The following is a 16,122-nucleotide window of genomic DNA, read 5'->3' on the forward strand; positions in this document are numbered from 1 at the left end:
CCACCCCCTCCCTCCCTTAACCTTGCACTTCTCGTTCTCACACCGGCACAATCTGAATGACATAAGATCGTTTGTCTTGTTCTCCCTCCATCTCCCCTCCCATGCCTTGTGTACAGGTGCATTATAAATGACTTGTATCATATCATTTTGTCACAGATGCCCAGAAAAATATACAATGCCCCAGTAAGAAACGACTAGTCTGGCAGCACCCAAATGCCAGTCTAGCCAGGGAATTACATTTAGCAGGACTGCTTTATCAGAAATGCCCAGTTATTAAAGTCATACCAAACCAAGGAATGACTAGACTGGCTGCACCAAAATGCCTCTCTAGCCACTAATACCACATATCATGCCTGCTTAGACTGGACATGGACAACCATTATGATTTGTCACACAATCCCGCTCCTCCTCCCCACAAACTACCCTCCCATTCCTACCCCAACCTCCAAAATCAGCTCCTTGGCCCAGAATTACCTCCACGTCCCTCTTCCTTGTCCCACAGCTTACATATGAGGCTCCTTCACTCCCAGATAAGTACTGGGATGAGGGCGAGTGGGACTAGGAGTAATGAAGATTACAGTAGCTAAGTGAGGCATTACCTCCATGTACCTCCACCTCATCCCAGTACTTGTGTATGAGGCAATTTGCCTCATACACAAGTAGTGGGACGAAGAAGAATAGGGCTAGGAGTAATGAAGATTACCAATAAGTAATCAAAGCATTAACCACAAGTAGTGGTGCAACACCATTGAGTTGACTAGGATTAAGCACTCCTCCCCCCCCCCCGAAATGTTGGGCTATGTTGACTCGACCTGACTGGCCTTCAGAGCAGTGGCCGGACAGAACAGGACTAAGATGTTAAACCTGGGTTTTGCTGTTAACAAGAACCCAGCCATTACTAACATAAAGCATTTCACCGTTAGTACCTGCATTCAAATGCCAAATGTTTTAGCCAATTGAAATCTTGATGTGGGTTTAGTACTTGCATGCCAGGGGAAAGATTGGAAGGGTAGAGAGGGAACAGGACACCACTCCATTCTCACAACAGTCCATAAGAGGGAGCTTTAAACCTTAAAGGAGAAAGTTAACTGCTTGTAACTTTGAAGCTGCACTAGAATAGTCTCATTAAAATGAGTAAAGAAATTGGATGCCCCCACACAAATAAGTTTGCCCTTCCCCCACCGCCCGTGAAGTCTGCACCTCTCCCAACATTTGAAGGGTTAGCCCCCCAAAATGTAGGTTTTGTTGCACCCCTGAACACAAGACACGCACCATTCACCATATACACAAATGCAAACACAGCCATCCGTACATTTAAGAGTGCACCCTTTCACCATGCAAGCACTCCCAGGCAGTCACCCGTACATTTCAGTGTGCACTCTTCACCATACACTCGCACACGCACCCGCAAGAAATTGTTTCTTTTTGAAGTCACGTTGACTTCATAAAGAAATGAGTTCCTTTAAGGAATGAACCATAGTGGAAATCATTGCTTTTTGAATGGAGAGTGACTTCAAAAAGATACTGGGGGTCATTATGACCCTGGCGGTAGCGGTGCCGGTAAATACCAGCATGGCTGCCACCGAAGTCATGAATTTTCTGGTGCCCGGGAATGGGCAATTACCAGTGCATTAAAACCCCGGCGGACCCGGTAATTTCCCATTCCCGGCGCCTGAAAATATTACTCCCCATTCCCATTGAGTCCCATTGGACTCAATGGGAATGGGGAGGCCGGATGCACCATTCATGAATGGTGCCGGTGGTTCCGAGTTCTGCGCGCCGGTGCCGTTCCACCCACCAGGTCAAACCTGGTGGGCTGAAAGGCACCCGCTTGCAGAACTCGTAGCTTGCCAGTCCGTAAAACAAGGGTACCGGCAAGCTTACCGGTACCGTTTTTTCCGGGCCGGCAAACTCATGAGGCCCACTGTTTCTTTTTGAAGTCATAGGGCTTCCCCACCCCATGACATGGAGGCCTCGAGTGGGTAGGCTCCTCTTTAACTCCTTTATTTTCCTCATGTACTATTGACTGCTTGAATAACCTTACCTCTGAAGATCTTCATCAGACCTCGAACTGTCCATTTGACTTTGGCTGTACTGGTTTTTTAAAGGTCCATCTTCTGATCCTACTGGCTTTGGCAATGCTGTATCGTCCATTGTGTTTTAATTGTGAACACTTTTATTGCTAGGAACCCAACTGCCTATATCCCTGTGGGATAGTGTTCTTGTTATTAACAGTTGCTCACTTTGTGCTGTATAATTTTCTATTTCCCTCCTACCTCAATTTTGCAAAGGTGATACTGTAACGCTCACCTGATTCCCGTAGAGGCGCCGGTCTTGACTGGGCGTATACCGTATCTTCAAAGGTGATGTGTAACACACGGCTGGCTCTTTGGGCTGGACCTCTGTGCACTGTATGTCTGACTCGAAGGGTAAGATGTCTGCAGATAGAAAATATGGGATTAAGGAACTGGGTTATTGAATGTCTCTCTTCTTCCCTTTCTCTTCTCCTGTAGAACCCCAAAGGTTAACGCTCTCACCTTAGGTAAGTGAACGCTGTGCTCTCCATCTGCCGTGCTCTCCATCTGCCTCGGGGCAGGGTGCTGTAACCAGTTTCTTCACTGGATAAGGGGAGCAGGCCTCTTGACTTCAGAGGACTGCTGTCCGTCGTTTACTGCACGAACGGTAAGTTTCGAGTAATTCTAATGTCTTTAAAGTAATGATGTTTCTTGTTTTTCAGGGTTCCGGCGATGGCGGATGACGGGCTGAAGTGAGTTGAAGATGGAGCCCGTGTGATGAATAGAAGCGCCTGGAAGCACGTAAGTAAGCGCTTGTTGCCTGCTTCACGATGCGCTCTAACTGTCTTTTTATTTTGCAGGTACAAGTTCGGAGCGGCTGCAGGGTGCCGGAATACCCACTGGGTTAGATGTGGAAAGGAGTAATGGCACGTGAGTATTAAAGTTCCCCAATGTCTTTAAACGCACCTTGTTTTGTCTTTCAGATGCGGGATGCAGCGCCGAAGGCCTCCGGAGCGTGCAAAGAGTTGGTAAGCTTTTGTCTTTCAGATGCCGGAATGCAGCGCGAGGCATTGGTGACAGCCGATGGACCAGGTAAGTGAAGAGCTGTCACTGAAGACCGTAATGCTAACCTGTTCTTTCTTGTCTTTATAGGTGTTGCTGAAGACTGGATTCAGGATGGTAAGCCTTTTTCCTTAGGCCCAGGATCAGATGCAGAAGACACGATGAGCGTTCTGCTGCAGAGGATGCAGAATAACGCAAAGCAAGATTCATCCATCGGGTGTGGTTTAAATAGCCTCCTGTAGTGCTTAGGGGTCTCCTTCCTCAGCCACGCCTAGGTAAGAAAAGAGTTCCTGCTTTCCAGAAGAGTTCCAGTGTTCTGAATCTAGGGAGTGGCTCCTGCCCCACCCAACAGGAAAAGTAGTTCCAAACAGAAGAGGATCAGAGGCTCAACTGGCAGGCAAGTAAGCAGCATGGTCTGCTGCAGGTAAGTCCACCCAAGCATTATGAGCCCGGCGCTTCCAGCGCTGGGACTGGGCATATTTATGAGCCTGGTGCCACTGGCGCCAGGACTGGGTCCAAAAGGTCCCAATTGGGACTGGTTGGCACTCGGAACCTGGGTTATGGATCTGCTTCCAAGGGAGTTGGGAAAACCCTGACCTTTTGGAAGCAGAGATCATGACAGTACCCCCCCTCAAGGCCCCTCCCAAACCGGGCTTCTCCGGGGGTTTTGGCTTGTCAAGAAATGTTCGGTGAAATCTTTTGATTAGGCGAGGAGCGTGGACATATTCAGCAGGTTCCCAGGATCTCTCTTGGGGGCCGTAGCCTTTCCAGTCAATTAGGTAAAATAGTTTAGATTTGGAGATCTTGGAGTCCAGAATGCTTTTGACTTCAAACTCGAGTTCTCCATCAACTAGGATAGGTTTTGGAGATTTAGTTAGTCGGGTTTGAGGTTGCACGGGTTTTAATAGAGAGACGTGGAAGACCGGATGTATCTTCATGTGCGGGGGCAAGTCCAACTTGACCGCTACTGGGTTTACTATGGTAGTGATGGAATAGGGACCAAGGTATCTTGGGTTGAATGTGCGTGGCCCTTTTAGAGGTAGATATTTGGTGGATAACCAGACTTGATCCCCTACTTGATATTGAGGGGCTTCCTTCCGATGTTGATCTGCTCCTTTCTTGTATTGTTCTTTAGCCCTTTGAAGGTGAGAAACAGCTTCCTTAAAGGCTTGGGTGATTGTAGAATGCAGGTAGTCTACTGCTGGTGTTTCAAGATCTTGGAGGGGATCCAACTCCGAGGTTCGAGGGTGACTGCCGTACAAAAGAAAAAACGGGGTTTTCCCAGTTCCCGAATGGACAGAGTTATTGTAGGCATATTCGGCTATCCAAAGGATGTCTTTCCAAGTTTTTTCAGTTTGTTGCAGCATGCAGCGTAAATACTGTTCCAGAGTTTGATTGGTCCTCTCGGTTTGTCCGTCGGTCTGAGGGTGGTGACTGGTCGATAGTCTCACATCAATTTGAGCCGACCGACAGCAACTTCGCCAAAAATGAGAAATAAATTGACTACCTCGATCCGAAATTAGAACCGAAGGAAAACCGTGCAGTCGGACGATGTTTTCGAGAAATTCTCGGGCCAGAGTTGCTGCTGTTGGCAAGCCTTTGACCGGATGAAATGCGCCATCTTGGAGAATAAGTCCACGATTACTAGAATCGTATTGTATCCGGAGCATGGAGGTAGATCGGTGATGAAGTCCATAGAAAGCGTATGCCAAGGGCGAGGTGGGATGTCAATAGGGCGTAAGAGGCCTGCTGGTCTTTCCTTTTGACTCTTGTTTTGGGCGCATACTCCACAGGACATTATAAAGTCTCTGATATCTTTTTTTCCAAGACGGCCACCAGAAGTAGCGCTTGATCTTTTCTGAGGTCTTGGCCATACCGGGATGTCCTTCCATTAAAGAATCGTGATAACAAGAGATTACTTTTTTCTGTAAATCTGTGCTGGGTAGGTATAATCGTTCTTGGAAATACAATAAGTTGTCCTTTACTGCAAAGTCCTTTCCCTGCAGATGCCAATTCTGTATGTCTGCTGGAGTTACAAGTTGCCTGGCTTTATCCTTAACTTCCTCTATGGATTCTGTGGCGATTACACCCAGAATTCTTTGTTCGGGAATGATTGGTACAGGGTTAAGGTTGATCAAGTGTTCTTCCACTCCCATCCGAGAAAGGGCATCAGCTTTACCGTTCTTTGTACCAGGTCGATAGGTAATTATGAAGTCAAACTCGGCAAAGAATAATGCCCAACGGAGTTGTCTAGAGGATTGGGCTTTTGCGGTTTTCAAATATTGCAGGTTTCGGTGATCCGTAATCACAGTAACGGTGTGTCGGGCCCCCAGCAGATAATGCCGCCAAGCCTTAAAGGCAGACTTGATAGCCAGAAGTTCCTTGTCAGTAATCGTGTAATTGATTTCAGGAGGCGAGAATTTGCGGGACCAAAATGCCACGGGATGCAACTGATTGGTTACCGGGTCCTTTTGTGATAGAACTGCCCCCATGGCAAGGCTTGAAGCATCAGTTTCCACGATGTAGGGGAGTTCGGGGCGAGGGTGTTTTAAGATTGGTGCAGAGATAAATTTCGTCTTCAAATCCTGGAAAGCTTGTTCCGCCTCGGTAGACCATTCAAACCGTTTGTTTTTCTTTAACAAGGCAGTGATGGGCTGGACTGTTCGAGAGAATTCGGGGATAAACCTTCGGTAAAAGTTAGCGAAGCCTAACATGCTTTGCACACCTTTTGCGGAGGATGGTGATGGCCATTTGAGAACTGCATCGACCTTCTTTGAATCCATACGCACTCCGCCAGGTGATAATATGAATCCCAAGAATTCAACTTCAGTCACGTTGAAAACACATTTTTCCAACTTAGCGAAAAGTTTGTGTTGACGCAATCTTTCGAGGACCATTTTCACGTGTTTCCGATGTTCAGATTCCGATGAAGAATAAACGAGGATGTCGTCAATGTAAACAACAACACACACATCTATGAGCTCTGAGGACATCGTTCATAAAATATTGAAAGGCGGCCGGGGCATTGCAAAGTCCGAAGGGCATGACCTGATATTCAAATAGCCCATACTTGGTGCGGAAGGCCGTCTTCCATTCATCGCCCTCTTTTACTCGTACCAAGTGGTAAGCTCCTCTAAGATCCAGCTTTGTATATATGCATGCTTTTCTGACTTGGTCCAGGAGTTCAGGGATCAAAGGTAACGGATATCTATTCTTAACGGTGATCTGGTTCAGGGAGCGATAATCTATACAAGTTCTAAGGTCTCCTTCCTGTTTTGGAACGAAGAACAAAGCTGAAGAAGCAGGGGACTTCGAAGGACGAATAAACCCATTTGCCAGGTATTGATCCAGGTATTGTCGAAGATGAAGGTTCTCAGGCTCGGTGAGGGCATAAATTCTACTACAAGGAGGAGTAGATCCAGGTATCAGGTCTATCTGGCAGTCATAAGACCTATGAGGAGGTAGAGAGTTAGCCTGATCCTTCCGGAAAACATCTTGGTATTCTAGGTATTCGGGAGGTAACTGTGGAGTCTCTGAAGAAATTGCTGCCAGTGCAACACCAGGTGGAGGGTGACAAGTAGAGACACATTCTGGAAACTGGACCGTTCTTGCTCGCCAATCCATCAGAGGATTGTGTTTCTCTAACCAAGGTATTCCTAGAATAATCTGAAACTGAGGGGCCTTGATCACATCGAACACGATCTTCTCATGGTGTCCATCTTGACTTACTAGCGTCACCTCTTGAGTGGTATGCGTTACTGGCCCGGAGGCTATCTCCGTACCATCCACTGTAGTAATGACGTCCTTTACAGCCTTGGGACAAAGAGTTAGATTCATCCTCAAAACCATTTCATGATCCACATAATTGCCGATGGCACCGCTGTCGATGTAAGCTTCAATTGCATGTAATCGATCCGGATAATCAGGGCTAATGAGGACCATAGGTATCACGAAATGCGAGGTCACGGAACTGGTTTTCACGCTCGGCAAGAGGACCTCTATTCTTGTCGGGCGAGGTCGTGCCCTGAGTTTCCGCAATAGAGGCATAATTGCAACTGTTTTCTCCTTTCCCGCTCCTTTTGTGTTAGAGGACCTTTCAGACCCCCTATTTGCATGGGTTCCCCGGAGTCTACTCCTTTGGAAGGAGTTGGCGGTTTGGAAAATACTCGAGCATCAAACTTGGAACGATCGGCCTTCCTGTTCTGCAGTCTGTGATCTATTTGAACGACTAAGTCTATATAGTCCGAACAATCTTGTGGGGGATTCACTACTTGGGCTAACACATCTTTGAGCTCTCCACGTAGACCTCTATAAAACAGCGTAATCCATTTGTCCTCAGGCCATTGAGTTTCCACTATCAGTCTGTTGAAAGACGCAATATAAGCCAAAAGGTCTTGATTACCTTGTCGCAACGAAAGAAGCTCATTGTCCAAGGCCTGCCCCTGTGAATGCCTTGCGAACAGTTTTTCCATACTGAGCTGAAAAGCTTGAAAATCATGGAGGACCGGATCATCTTGATTTACTAGAGGGATCGACCAGTCTGCCGCATTGCCACTAAGGTACGAAAGCACGAAAGCTACTTTAGCTTGATCAGTTGGAAAGGCTGCTGGCCGGCATAAGAAATGCAACCGGCACTGATTGATAAATACTGCAAACCTCTTTGGGTCACCAGAAAATCGTTCGGGCGGAGCCAGGGGTACATTCCCAGGTAGGTTGATCTGCACTGGATTCATAGAGGATGTAGAAGGAAGATTTCCCCCAGATGCGGGTAACGGGGTCTGTCCGGCTTGTGACTGTAGCAATTGTCTAGCGAGATCATCTGTTCGCTCCTTGGAAATAATCAGTTCCCTTCTTAGAGCGTTCGTTTCCTGACGGGCTGCATGCACTTCTGCCCTTAGTTCCCCAAGTAACTGGGCTAGCTGGTCGGTATCCGAGGTTTCCATAGCGCCTGGACGGGAGTTTTGTGGTAGGCTTTGCGTTCTGTAACGCTCACCTGATTCCCGTAGAGGCGCCGGTCTTGACTGGGCGTATACCGTATCTTCAAAGGTGATCTGTAACACACGGCTGGCTCTTTGGGCTGGACCTCTGTGCACTGTATGTCTGACTCGAAGGGTAAGATGTCTGCAGATAGAAAATATGGGATTAAGGAACTGGGTTATTGAATGTCTCTCTCTTCTTCCCTTTCTCTTCTCCTGTAGAACCCCAAAGGTTAACGCTCTCACCTTAGGTAAGTGAACGCCGTGCTCTCCATCTGCCTCGGGGCAGGGTGCTGTAACCAGTTTCTTCACTGGATAAGGGGAGCAGGCCTCTTGACTTCAGAGGACTGCTGTCCGTCGTTTACTGCACGAACGGTAAGTTTCGAGTAATTCTAATGTCTTTAAAGTCTTTAGTAATGATGTTTCTTGTTTTGCAGGGTTCCGGCGATGGCGGATGACGGGCTGAAGTGAGTTGAAGATGGAGCCCGTGTGATGAATAGAAGCGCCTTGAAGCACGTAAGTAAGCGCTTGTTGCCTGCTTCACGATGCGTTCTAACTGTCTTTTTATTTTGCAGGTACAAGTTCGGAGCGGCTGCAGGGTGCCGGAATACCCACTGGGTTAGATGTGGAAAGGAGTAATGGCACGTGAGTATTAAAGTTCCCCAATGTCTTTAAACGCACCTTGTTTTGTCTTTCAGATGCGGGATGCAGCGCCGAAGGCCTCCGGAGCGTGCAAAGAGTTGGTAAGCTTTTGTCTTTCAGATGCCGGAATGCAGTGTGAAGACCTCCGGAGCGCACGAAGAGTAGGTAAGCCTTTGTCTTTCAGATGCCGGAATGCAGCGCGAGGCGTTGGTGACAGCCGATGGACCAGGTAAGTGAAGAGCTGTCACTGAAGACAGTAATGCTAACCTGTTCTTTCTTGTCTTTATAGGTGTTGCTGAAGACTGGATTCAGGATGGTAAGCCTTTTTCCTTAGGCCCAGGATCAGATTCAGAAGACACGATGAGCGTTCTGCTGCAGAGGATGCAGAATAACGCAAAGCAAGATTCATCCATCGGGTGTGGTTTAAATAGCCTCCTGTAGTGCTTAGGTGTCTCCTTCCACAGCCACGCCTAGGTAAGAAAAGAGTTCCTGCTTTCCAGAAGAGTTCCAGTGTTCTGAATCTAGGGAGTGGCTCCTGCCCCACCCAACAGGAAAAGTAGTTCCAAACAGAAGAGGATCAGAGGCTCAACTGGCAGGCAAGTAAGCAGCATGGTCTGCTGCAGGTAAGTCCACCCAAGCATTATGAGCCCGGCGCTTCCAGTGCTGGGACTGGGCATATTTATGAGCCTGGTGCCACTGGCGCCAGGACTGGGTCCAAAAGGTCCCAATTGGGACTGGTTGGCACTCAGAACCTGGGTTATGGATCTGCTTCCAAGGGAGTTGGGAAAACCCTGACCTTTTGGAAGCAGAGATCATGACAGATACTTCTAAGTGTTTCTACTGACCATAACTGATGTCGGTCTGTGTGCTGGATATATGAAGTGTAATAAAAGGTACTCGCCTGCATCATTGTTCCTTCTGTAATTTAATTCTTATCCAAGCTGAATGTTGTTGTTGCTATTTCTTGTGTGTGTGTATATATAAATAAATATATTTTAAATATAACGTAGTACGTATTTTCTTCGGTCCTTGTATGAACTGATTTCTTTGTACTGCTCTACAGCTCACATAACTCCCTCCTAAGATAAGCCTGGCTGCTTAGCCACTCTACAACCTGTGTAGTACAGGCCTATATTAAGAGTTGGGTCCTTAATACCAAGAGAAGTCTTACCCCAGTTGGTCTTTACAAAAACTTACCCGACATCATGTACCCCTCATGCCAACACACGGCATCGTAGATGAAATGCACATTCCCACAGTTAACCGTAATACCTCAGACTGTTTAAATTTACTTTTGATTCCAGCACCCAGAAAATGAAGCCCAAATGGGGTGCTAAAAATTCTCTTCCAAAGGCTATGTTCCATGCTAGTTGGCTGAATGCGCGTTGTCGTGAGCAACACATGTAGGTGGTTAAGTTGTGATTTGATTGCTGAAAGCATAACTGGTGAATTTCCTGCAGTGAAAACTGCTAATGCTCTTCTAGTTAATCAGATCTTAGTGTCTGGTTTGGGAATATTCAAGGGTCAGTTTTGACAATCTCCGCTTGTTTTAACTTTAGGGTCATTTGAGCCAAGCTTGAAAACTTTAATGCCCTAATTGCTTGTCCTTTTGTGTCATGCAAATTCCTATAATATATCCTACATACATGGTAGGTCTATCTGAAGCGAATTTTGAACAATAGTCAGTTTGTGCTGGTCTGTTTCACGTGTATTTTTTCTGTGGATTGCTTGGTTGCTTGACCATTTTTCTAACTTACACAGATCTTTAATTTCCAGGGAATGATGGCCTTATCTTGTTGGCAGACCTCTTTTCAGAAGATTCCTTATCGAGGATTCACTGCCTTGATGTCAGGTAATCGCTGATCTGTTTGGGGGGGTTGGTGGTGGTGGTAAGGTTGGGGGGGTGACACTTGTAACTATAACATTGCACACATAAACTAATCCTCCGTTTCAGCTTAACGTGGCCACATGGTCTCATTCCTACTGGCCTCGTTAACTGACATATTTTTTTTTTCTTGGCTAATTTTATTGAAACTCAGTGATACAGAAAGCAAGAGAGCCTATAGGAGCATACAATTTAGCAAATCTCTAGTTTTTACATTTTACGCTTCACAACATACAATTGAGAAAGTTGGAAATCTGCATATAATTTCACAAAATGTACGATCTTGTTACACTGCATACATCCTCTGCATATAGAAATGAAGGTGTTCCAAATCAAATAGAAAGGGGTAAGGGAAGAAAGGGGTTCTTCAAGTAAGGCCAAAATGTCATCCACAAATGCTGCTACTTTATTGCTTATTGATTGAGGGATCTATGTGATCACTGCGAACCATGACATTTCGGATACAAAAATGCCAAATATGAAAAGCGTGAATGGCAGTGATCACATAAATCACTCTTTTCCTGCATCCCCCATACCAGCTACCCCTTTACCCCCATACTTACCTCTGTGTGTTTCACTTACCTTCTTTCCTGTAGCTCACCTTTCCTCCTCCTCGCAACGTCAGTTCCTGAACCCTAAAGTGGGTAGGAACTTCCGCTGATGGATATTTTTATATTTTTCATTAAACTTTATAGTCCCTTGTAATCCATGTAATGGAAGCAGGGGACACCCACAGAACTCCTGTATCATGCATTTTAAGGGGTACGGGGGACACCACTGCGACCCCTGTTCCCTTTGTTTGGTATGATTGGATTAAGTATTTTCACCACTACGCATTCAGGATTTTATTCAGTTAATTTGTAGTTATACCTTGATTGAGTACCCACCTCTATGATGGATTCAGTAATTCTGATATGCTGGAAGGAGAGATTCTAGTGATCAAATTAATAAAAGGGTGGGAAGTGGGTAGTCCCGTTTCATGCCCCTAGGGAGGGAAGGGACGGTTCACAAAGACAGAAAATCTGTGTTGATGGTATAAAGTAAAAATAAAAGGTCTTATTTTCTGCCCGAACCGGTGCCATCTCGGAATTTCTGCCAAGAAGTCACACCCTACCCTTTTCGATGTTAAAATGAACCGCTGGCCAAGGCTAGTCAGTGTTTTTAGCAAGATCAATGGCATCACAAAATATTTGGACGTTAGCTAAGAAAAGTCTACCTTTAACAAAACTGTTGATATTTGTATATCAATTTTGGCAGTAGAGGCTCGAACCTCATTTTAGCGTGCGTGTGTGTAGTGCAATTTTTACCAATGCTTTCTGTAAAGTTCTATTCTCCAGCATGGTGTCTGGCATGGATTAACATGCGCCTGAATATTCCCAGTCGTCTGGCTGGGAATACTCGGTGAAAGAAAAAATTTTCATTTTCACTTACAAACTGTATTTCTCCTCTAAACCAATCACTGTACTCTAGGTCCTACTGCCCCCAGCCAATGACTGCCCTCTCCCTAAGCCCCTCCTCTGGCAGCCGTCTTTAGATTTTTACCGCACGTCCAAGTGTTGGGAGTCCATAAGTTTTGCTCTGTGAGCTATTCAACGGTTTTAAGCGCTTTTTTTCATAGAAGTCATATTTTTATCAAACGGAGCCTGTGGTGCTCTTCTCTTCATCGGCCGACAAAGGAGGATCCGTTTGTCAGTGAATTTCAGCACCCCTCAAGAGCAAGGATCGTCGAGTGTTAGGCAAGACTCGGAGCAGTACCCTTTTGGTTCACTACAACAACCTTGACCTCCTGGCAATAGGAACCCAACCTTTTGGTACAAGTCTGTACTACACAGGTTGGTAGTGTGGCTGAGCAGCCAGGCTCATCTCAAGAGGGGTCAGTGTGAGCTGTAGGGTAGTTAAACAGAGATTCACAGTGACAAGCACCCAAATAAACCCTTACACTCGAGGTTTCTTGAGTAAACAATTATAAAAAAAAATAATAGTCAGTTTGAATAAGCCTTCTTCCGTAGGGGCAATATAATAGTAACACACACATACACTCCAAAATACACACTTAGTTTTTCTAAATCAGCAAGTACCTATTTGGGATGGCACACACACTTCCTACACTCTCAGGTGACTTAAATAGTTGGGCACATTTAGAGCAATACTGAAGTTGGTGTTAAAGAAAAGAGGTTTCAGAATAAGACAAGAGATCACACAAATATTCAAAAACAGTAAAGTACTTTTGAACCCCCCCAATGCAAAGTAAGTTAACCCTTTCCCGGAAAGAAGGTAAAAACACACAATCAGAGGAGCGAAGAGTCATTCAGGGAGCCAGGCCAGCCAATGTCAATTGGGCAAAAGTCTAGGTGATCTTAAGCACTTCTTGTAGGTAAGGAAAAAGTCTTGCACAATGTTTTAGAAGTCGTTGTAGGAAAAGTAGAATCAAAGTAGGGCCACTTGCTGGCAGGCTTGTGAGGTGTAGAAGATGCAAGCAACTCTACAGGAGCAACCAAGATCAGTCTCAACTGAGAACAAGTAAGAAAAAGAAGGGGTAACCTGGATACCTTGTCTTAGTTTTATGTATGGAATATTTATATATGGAATAATATATTGTCCACACAATCTTGTGTTTGAAGTGCTGTATTTGTAGCACAGCTATTGGTGGATAGAAGTTAAGGGGGGTTCTAGTTGCCCCATATGGTCAGCCGCCACGTGTTTCTACCCGTAGGTCCTTTTCAAGGCTAAGTGGTTTGGTCTGGCGCCCCCTATGGGGTCCTGGTTACAATTGGTCCTGTTTATACAGTGGCTTTGTTGGGCCCTTAGGTCCAGGGAGTTCCTTCTTGTCTGCGTTCGGAAGCTGTCTCTCACACAGAACCCCCCTTTACTTGTATCCACCAAAGGTGTAGACAAACCTAATAAAATAACTATGCTACAAATATAGCACTTCAAACACAAGATTGTGTGAACAATATGTTATTCCATATATAAAACTAAGGCAAGGTATCCAGGTTTCCCTTCTTTTTCCTACCAACCAAACGAGGTGTGGGCTGCACCTCAATCCTAACCTGTGATCTTGCTGCAACATTAACAACTAAGGAAACCTATTACCAAAGCTCAGCAAGGTCGGTTCCAACCTAGAGCCAACTTTGGAATTCGATTCCTTTACCTATTAGATCTGAAGAACACTCGACTACCATTTTCAAACAAAGCACCAAATTATGGTTAGCTACCAATGTTGTCTAAATGACCAAACGTATCTTAGGAACTACCCTGGCTCAGCAATTACCTCCGCCTGTATGCTCCCCTTGCTACTTGTAGATATTGTGCTCTGCACTTTGTAAAATTTTACATTTATTCTTTGACTGTAGATATTATTACACCTTACATTGTTTACGATGCATAACCTACTGTATACACTGTGCTAACCTGCCATCTTAAAATGTAACCTGTACTGTATTATACACCTGTGTCAAGATATGCGCCCGGTTGCCCTCGGGCCTGGCTGCGCTATATAAATAAATAAAATACAAATAGAGCCCGTGCCCTTTTTCCCACCGTCAGAACAAATAAGGCTACAAGACAAGAGGGAAGTTCTCTTAAACTGTACAGTACCTTTTGGTTAGAAGAAATGGTTCCAGCTGGCTTCTGTTCCTGTGTGGTTCTGCAGATCCTTTTGTTCCTGGGCCTCAGTCGTGGGGATAAGATGGAGGACGTCTGGGGACTCCTGCAACACAACGGGAAGTTCGGCGACCGCAAAGGGCAAACTTCAATTCAGTAGCTCTTCGGCTTTTCAGCTCCTCGCGTCTGACAGCAAATAGCAACATTGCAGTTCACGGATACAACTTCAGACTTTCCTTGCTTCTGGGGTCCAGCACTCTTTTGAGGTGGCTCAGGCTTGTTCAGTCCTGCATCGGATCTTCCTAACGCTCGGGTCTGACTTAAAAGCGATCCACTCGATTTGGTGTTCCTCTCCCTGACACTTCGGTTCCAGCATTAGTACAGCCAGCTTCGGGAGGATGTCCACACAAGTTCACTTTGGAGTTGATTGATCCCACCAACTCAAGGGGAGAAGTCGTCCTTGCAGGGCTTCTCTAGTGAAGGCGAATTCAGAGCTTCAGCACAGCAGCAGTACTTCACTGGGCAACCCAATGTTCCAGAAGTTGCAGCAGGCGTCTCTTCCAAGTTCTTCTTCAGATTCCTTTGTCCAGTGGTCAACTCTGCCTTCCAAGCCAAAATGCCTTGCCTTTTATGCCTTTTATGCAGGTTTCTCCCATTCATTCCAGCCCACTGTCACACAGCAGGGTGGCTGTCCTTGCCGGTCAGCCAGTCGGCCAATCACCTTTGGGTGCATTCCTGTAACCATGGGGATTAAGCACAGGGAGTTTTGGGCACTTTCCTTACTTCCTGCCTCTGCCAGATATACTGGAGCCAGAGGCGGGCTCCGCTTGTGAATCCCGCCAAAGACAAAATGTACAAAGGAACCAAACCTGGTTTGGCGCGCAGAGTAAATCTCAAGAAGGACCTGTCCAACCAGAAATGGTGAAAAAAGACGACCATTTTGACAGAATGGGCACCCATGGGTGCTTTACTGAAGCTGCGAATGCAGCCTGCAGTAAAAACTCCCAATGGTAGTTAAAAGTAAACCACTGCCACCAGACATTAATTGTTGAAAAGGTAACGTAAAATTATTACATGAGAAACTAGACAAAAGGGGAAACTAAGTAACCCCTCCAGCCCCCTATTGTAAGATAGTGTGTGCTGGGTCCAGAAAGTTAAAGTAAAGTCATTTTCACTTCACTGCTCTTGGAAACAGTCATTTATCCAAGAGAAGGTATTTAACACTTTGGGAAATCTAAAAGACTTTCCTGTGTCACTGTACTGAAGGTGCTGTGTGTCACAATGTAAATAGATGGTGCTTATGGAGTTTGTCAGACTCCATAACCAAAAGAAAGAGTTTAAATCACAGAAAAATACATGAGCGAGTGGGAAAAAGGTCTTGCTCCCACCACGTTAAAAATTAAAACGTCCTAGAGTCCGGCAAAAGTGCTGGGGGTCTCTAAGGTAGAGAGGAATTAGCACATTTCTCCCTAACATTGTGTTTCATCGAAGATTCCAGAAGGCCATCGGGCCTACTCCGCACCTCACTCCTTTTCGTCCACCAGGGTTGGAAGTTCCCTTTTCAAGTTCTGCTCCAGCAGGTGCACGAAACTCCCTGTGTTTATTCTCCTAGGAGACAGGAATGCACTCTTAGGTGATTGGCCGGTTGGCTGTCCTACAAGGACAGCCACTCTGACAGCCACCCTGACAGCTATGCTGGAATGAATGGGAGCAAGTTGCATAAAAGGCGAGGTTTTTTTGGCTTGGAAGGCAGAGTCGACCACTGGATGGAAGAAGCCAAAGACGAACTTGAAGGGGATGCTTGCTGCAACTCCTGGACCGTTGGTTTGCCCGGTGAAGCCCTGCTGCTGTGCTGAAACTCAGAATTAGTATTGACAGAGAAGCTCCTGCAAGGACGACTTCTCCCTTTGAGTTGGTGGGATCAATCAACTCCAACGTA

At 45.9% G+C, this 16,122-nt stretch overlaps 1 protein-coding gene across 1 annotated transcript in view; it reads left to right on the forward strand.

The window, feature by feature from the left end:
- Positions 1 to 16,122, forward strand: part of LRRC41 (leucine rich repeat containing 41) — a 201,166-nt gene that overhangs the window by 152,868 nt on the left and 32,176 nt on the right. Inside the window, exon 9 of the mRNA XM_069642280.1 lies at positions 10,472 to 10,547. Coding sequence (XP_069498381.1) covers positions 10,472 to 10,547 — 76 coding nt within the window. The remainder of the gene's footprint in view (positions 1 to 10,471; positions 10,548 to 16,122) is intronic.

This window comes from Ambystoma mexicanum, chromosome 1q, assembly GCF_040938575.1.
Source record: "Ambystoma mexicanum isolate Mex_15411 chromosome 1q, UKY_AmexF1_1, whole genome shotgun sequence".
Lineage (NCBI taxonomy): Eukaryota > Metazoa > Chordata > Amphibia > Caudata > Ambystomatidae > Ambystoma > Ambystoma mexicanum.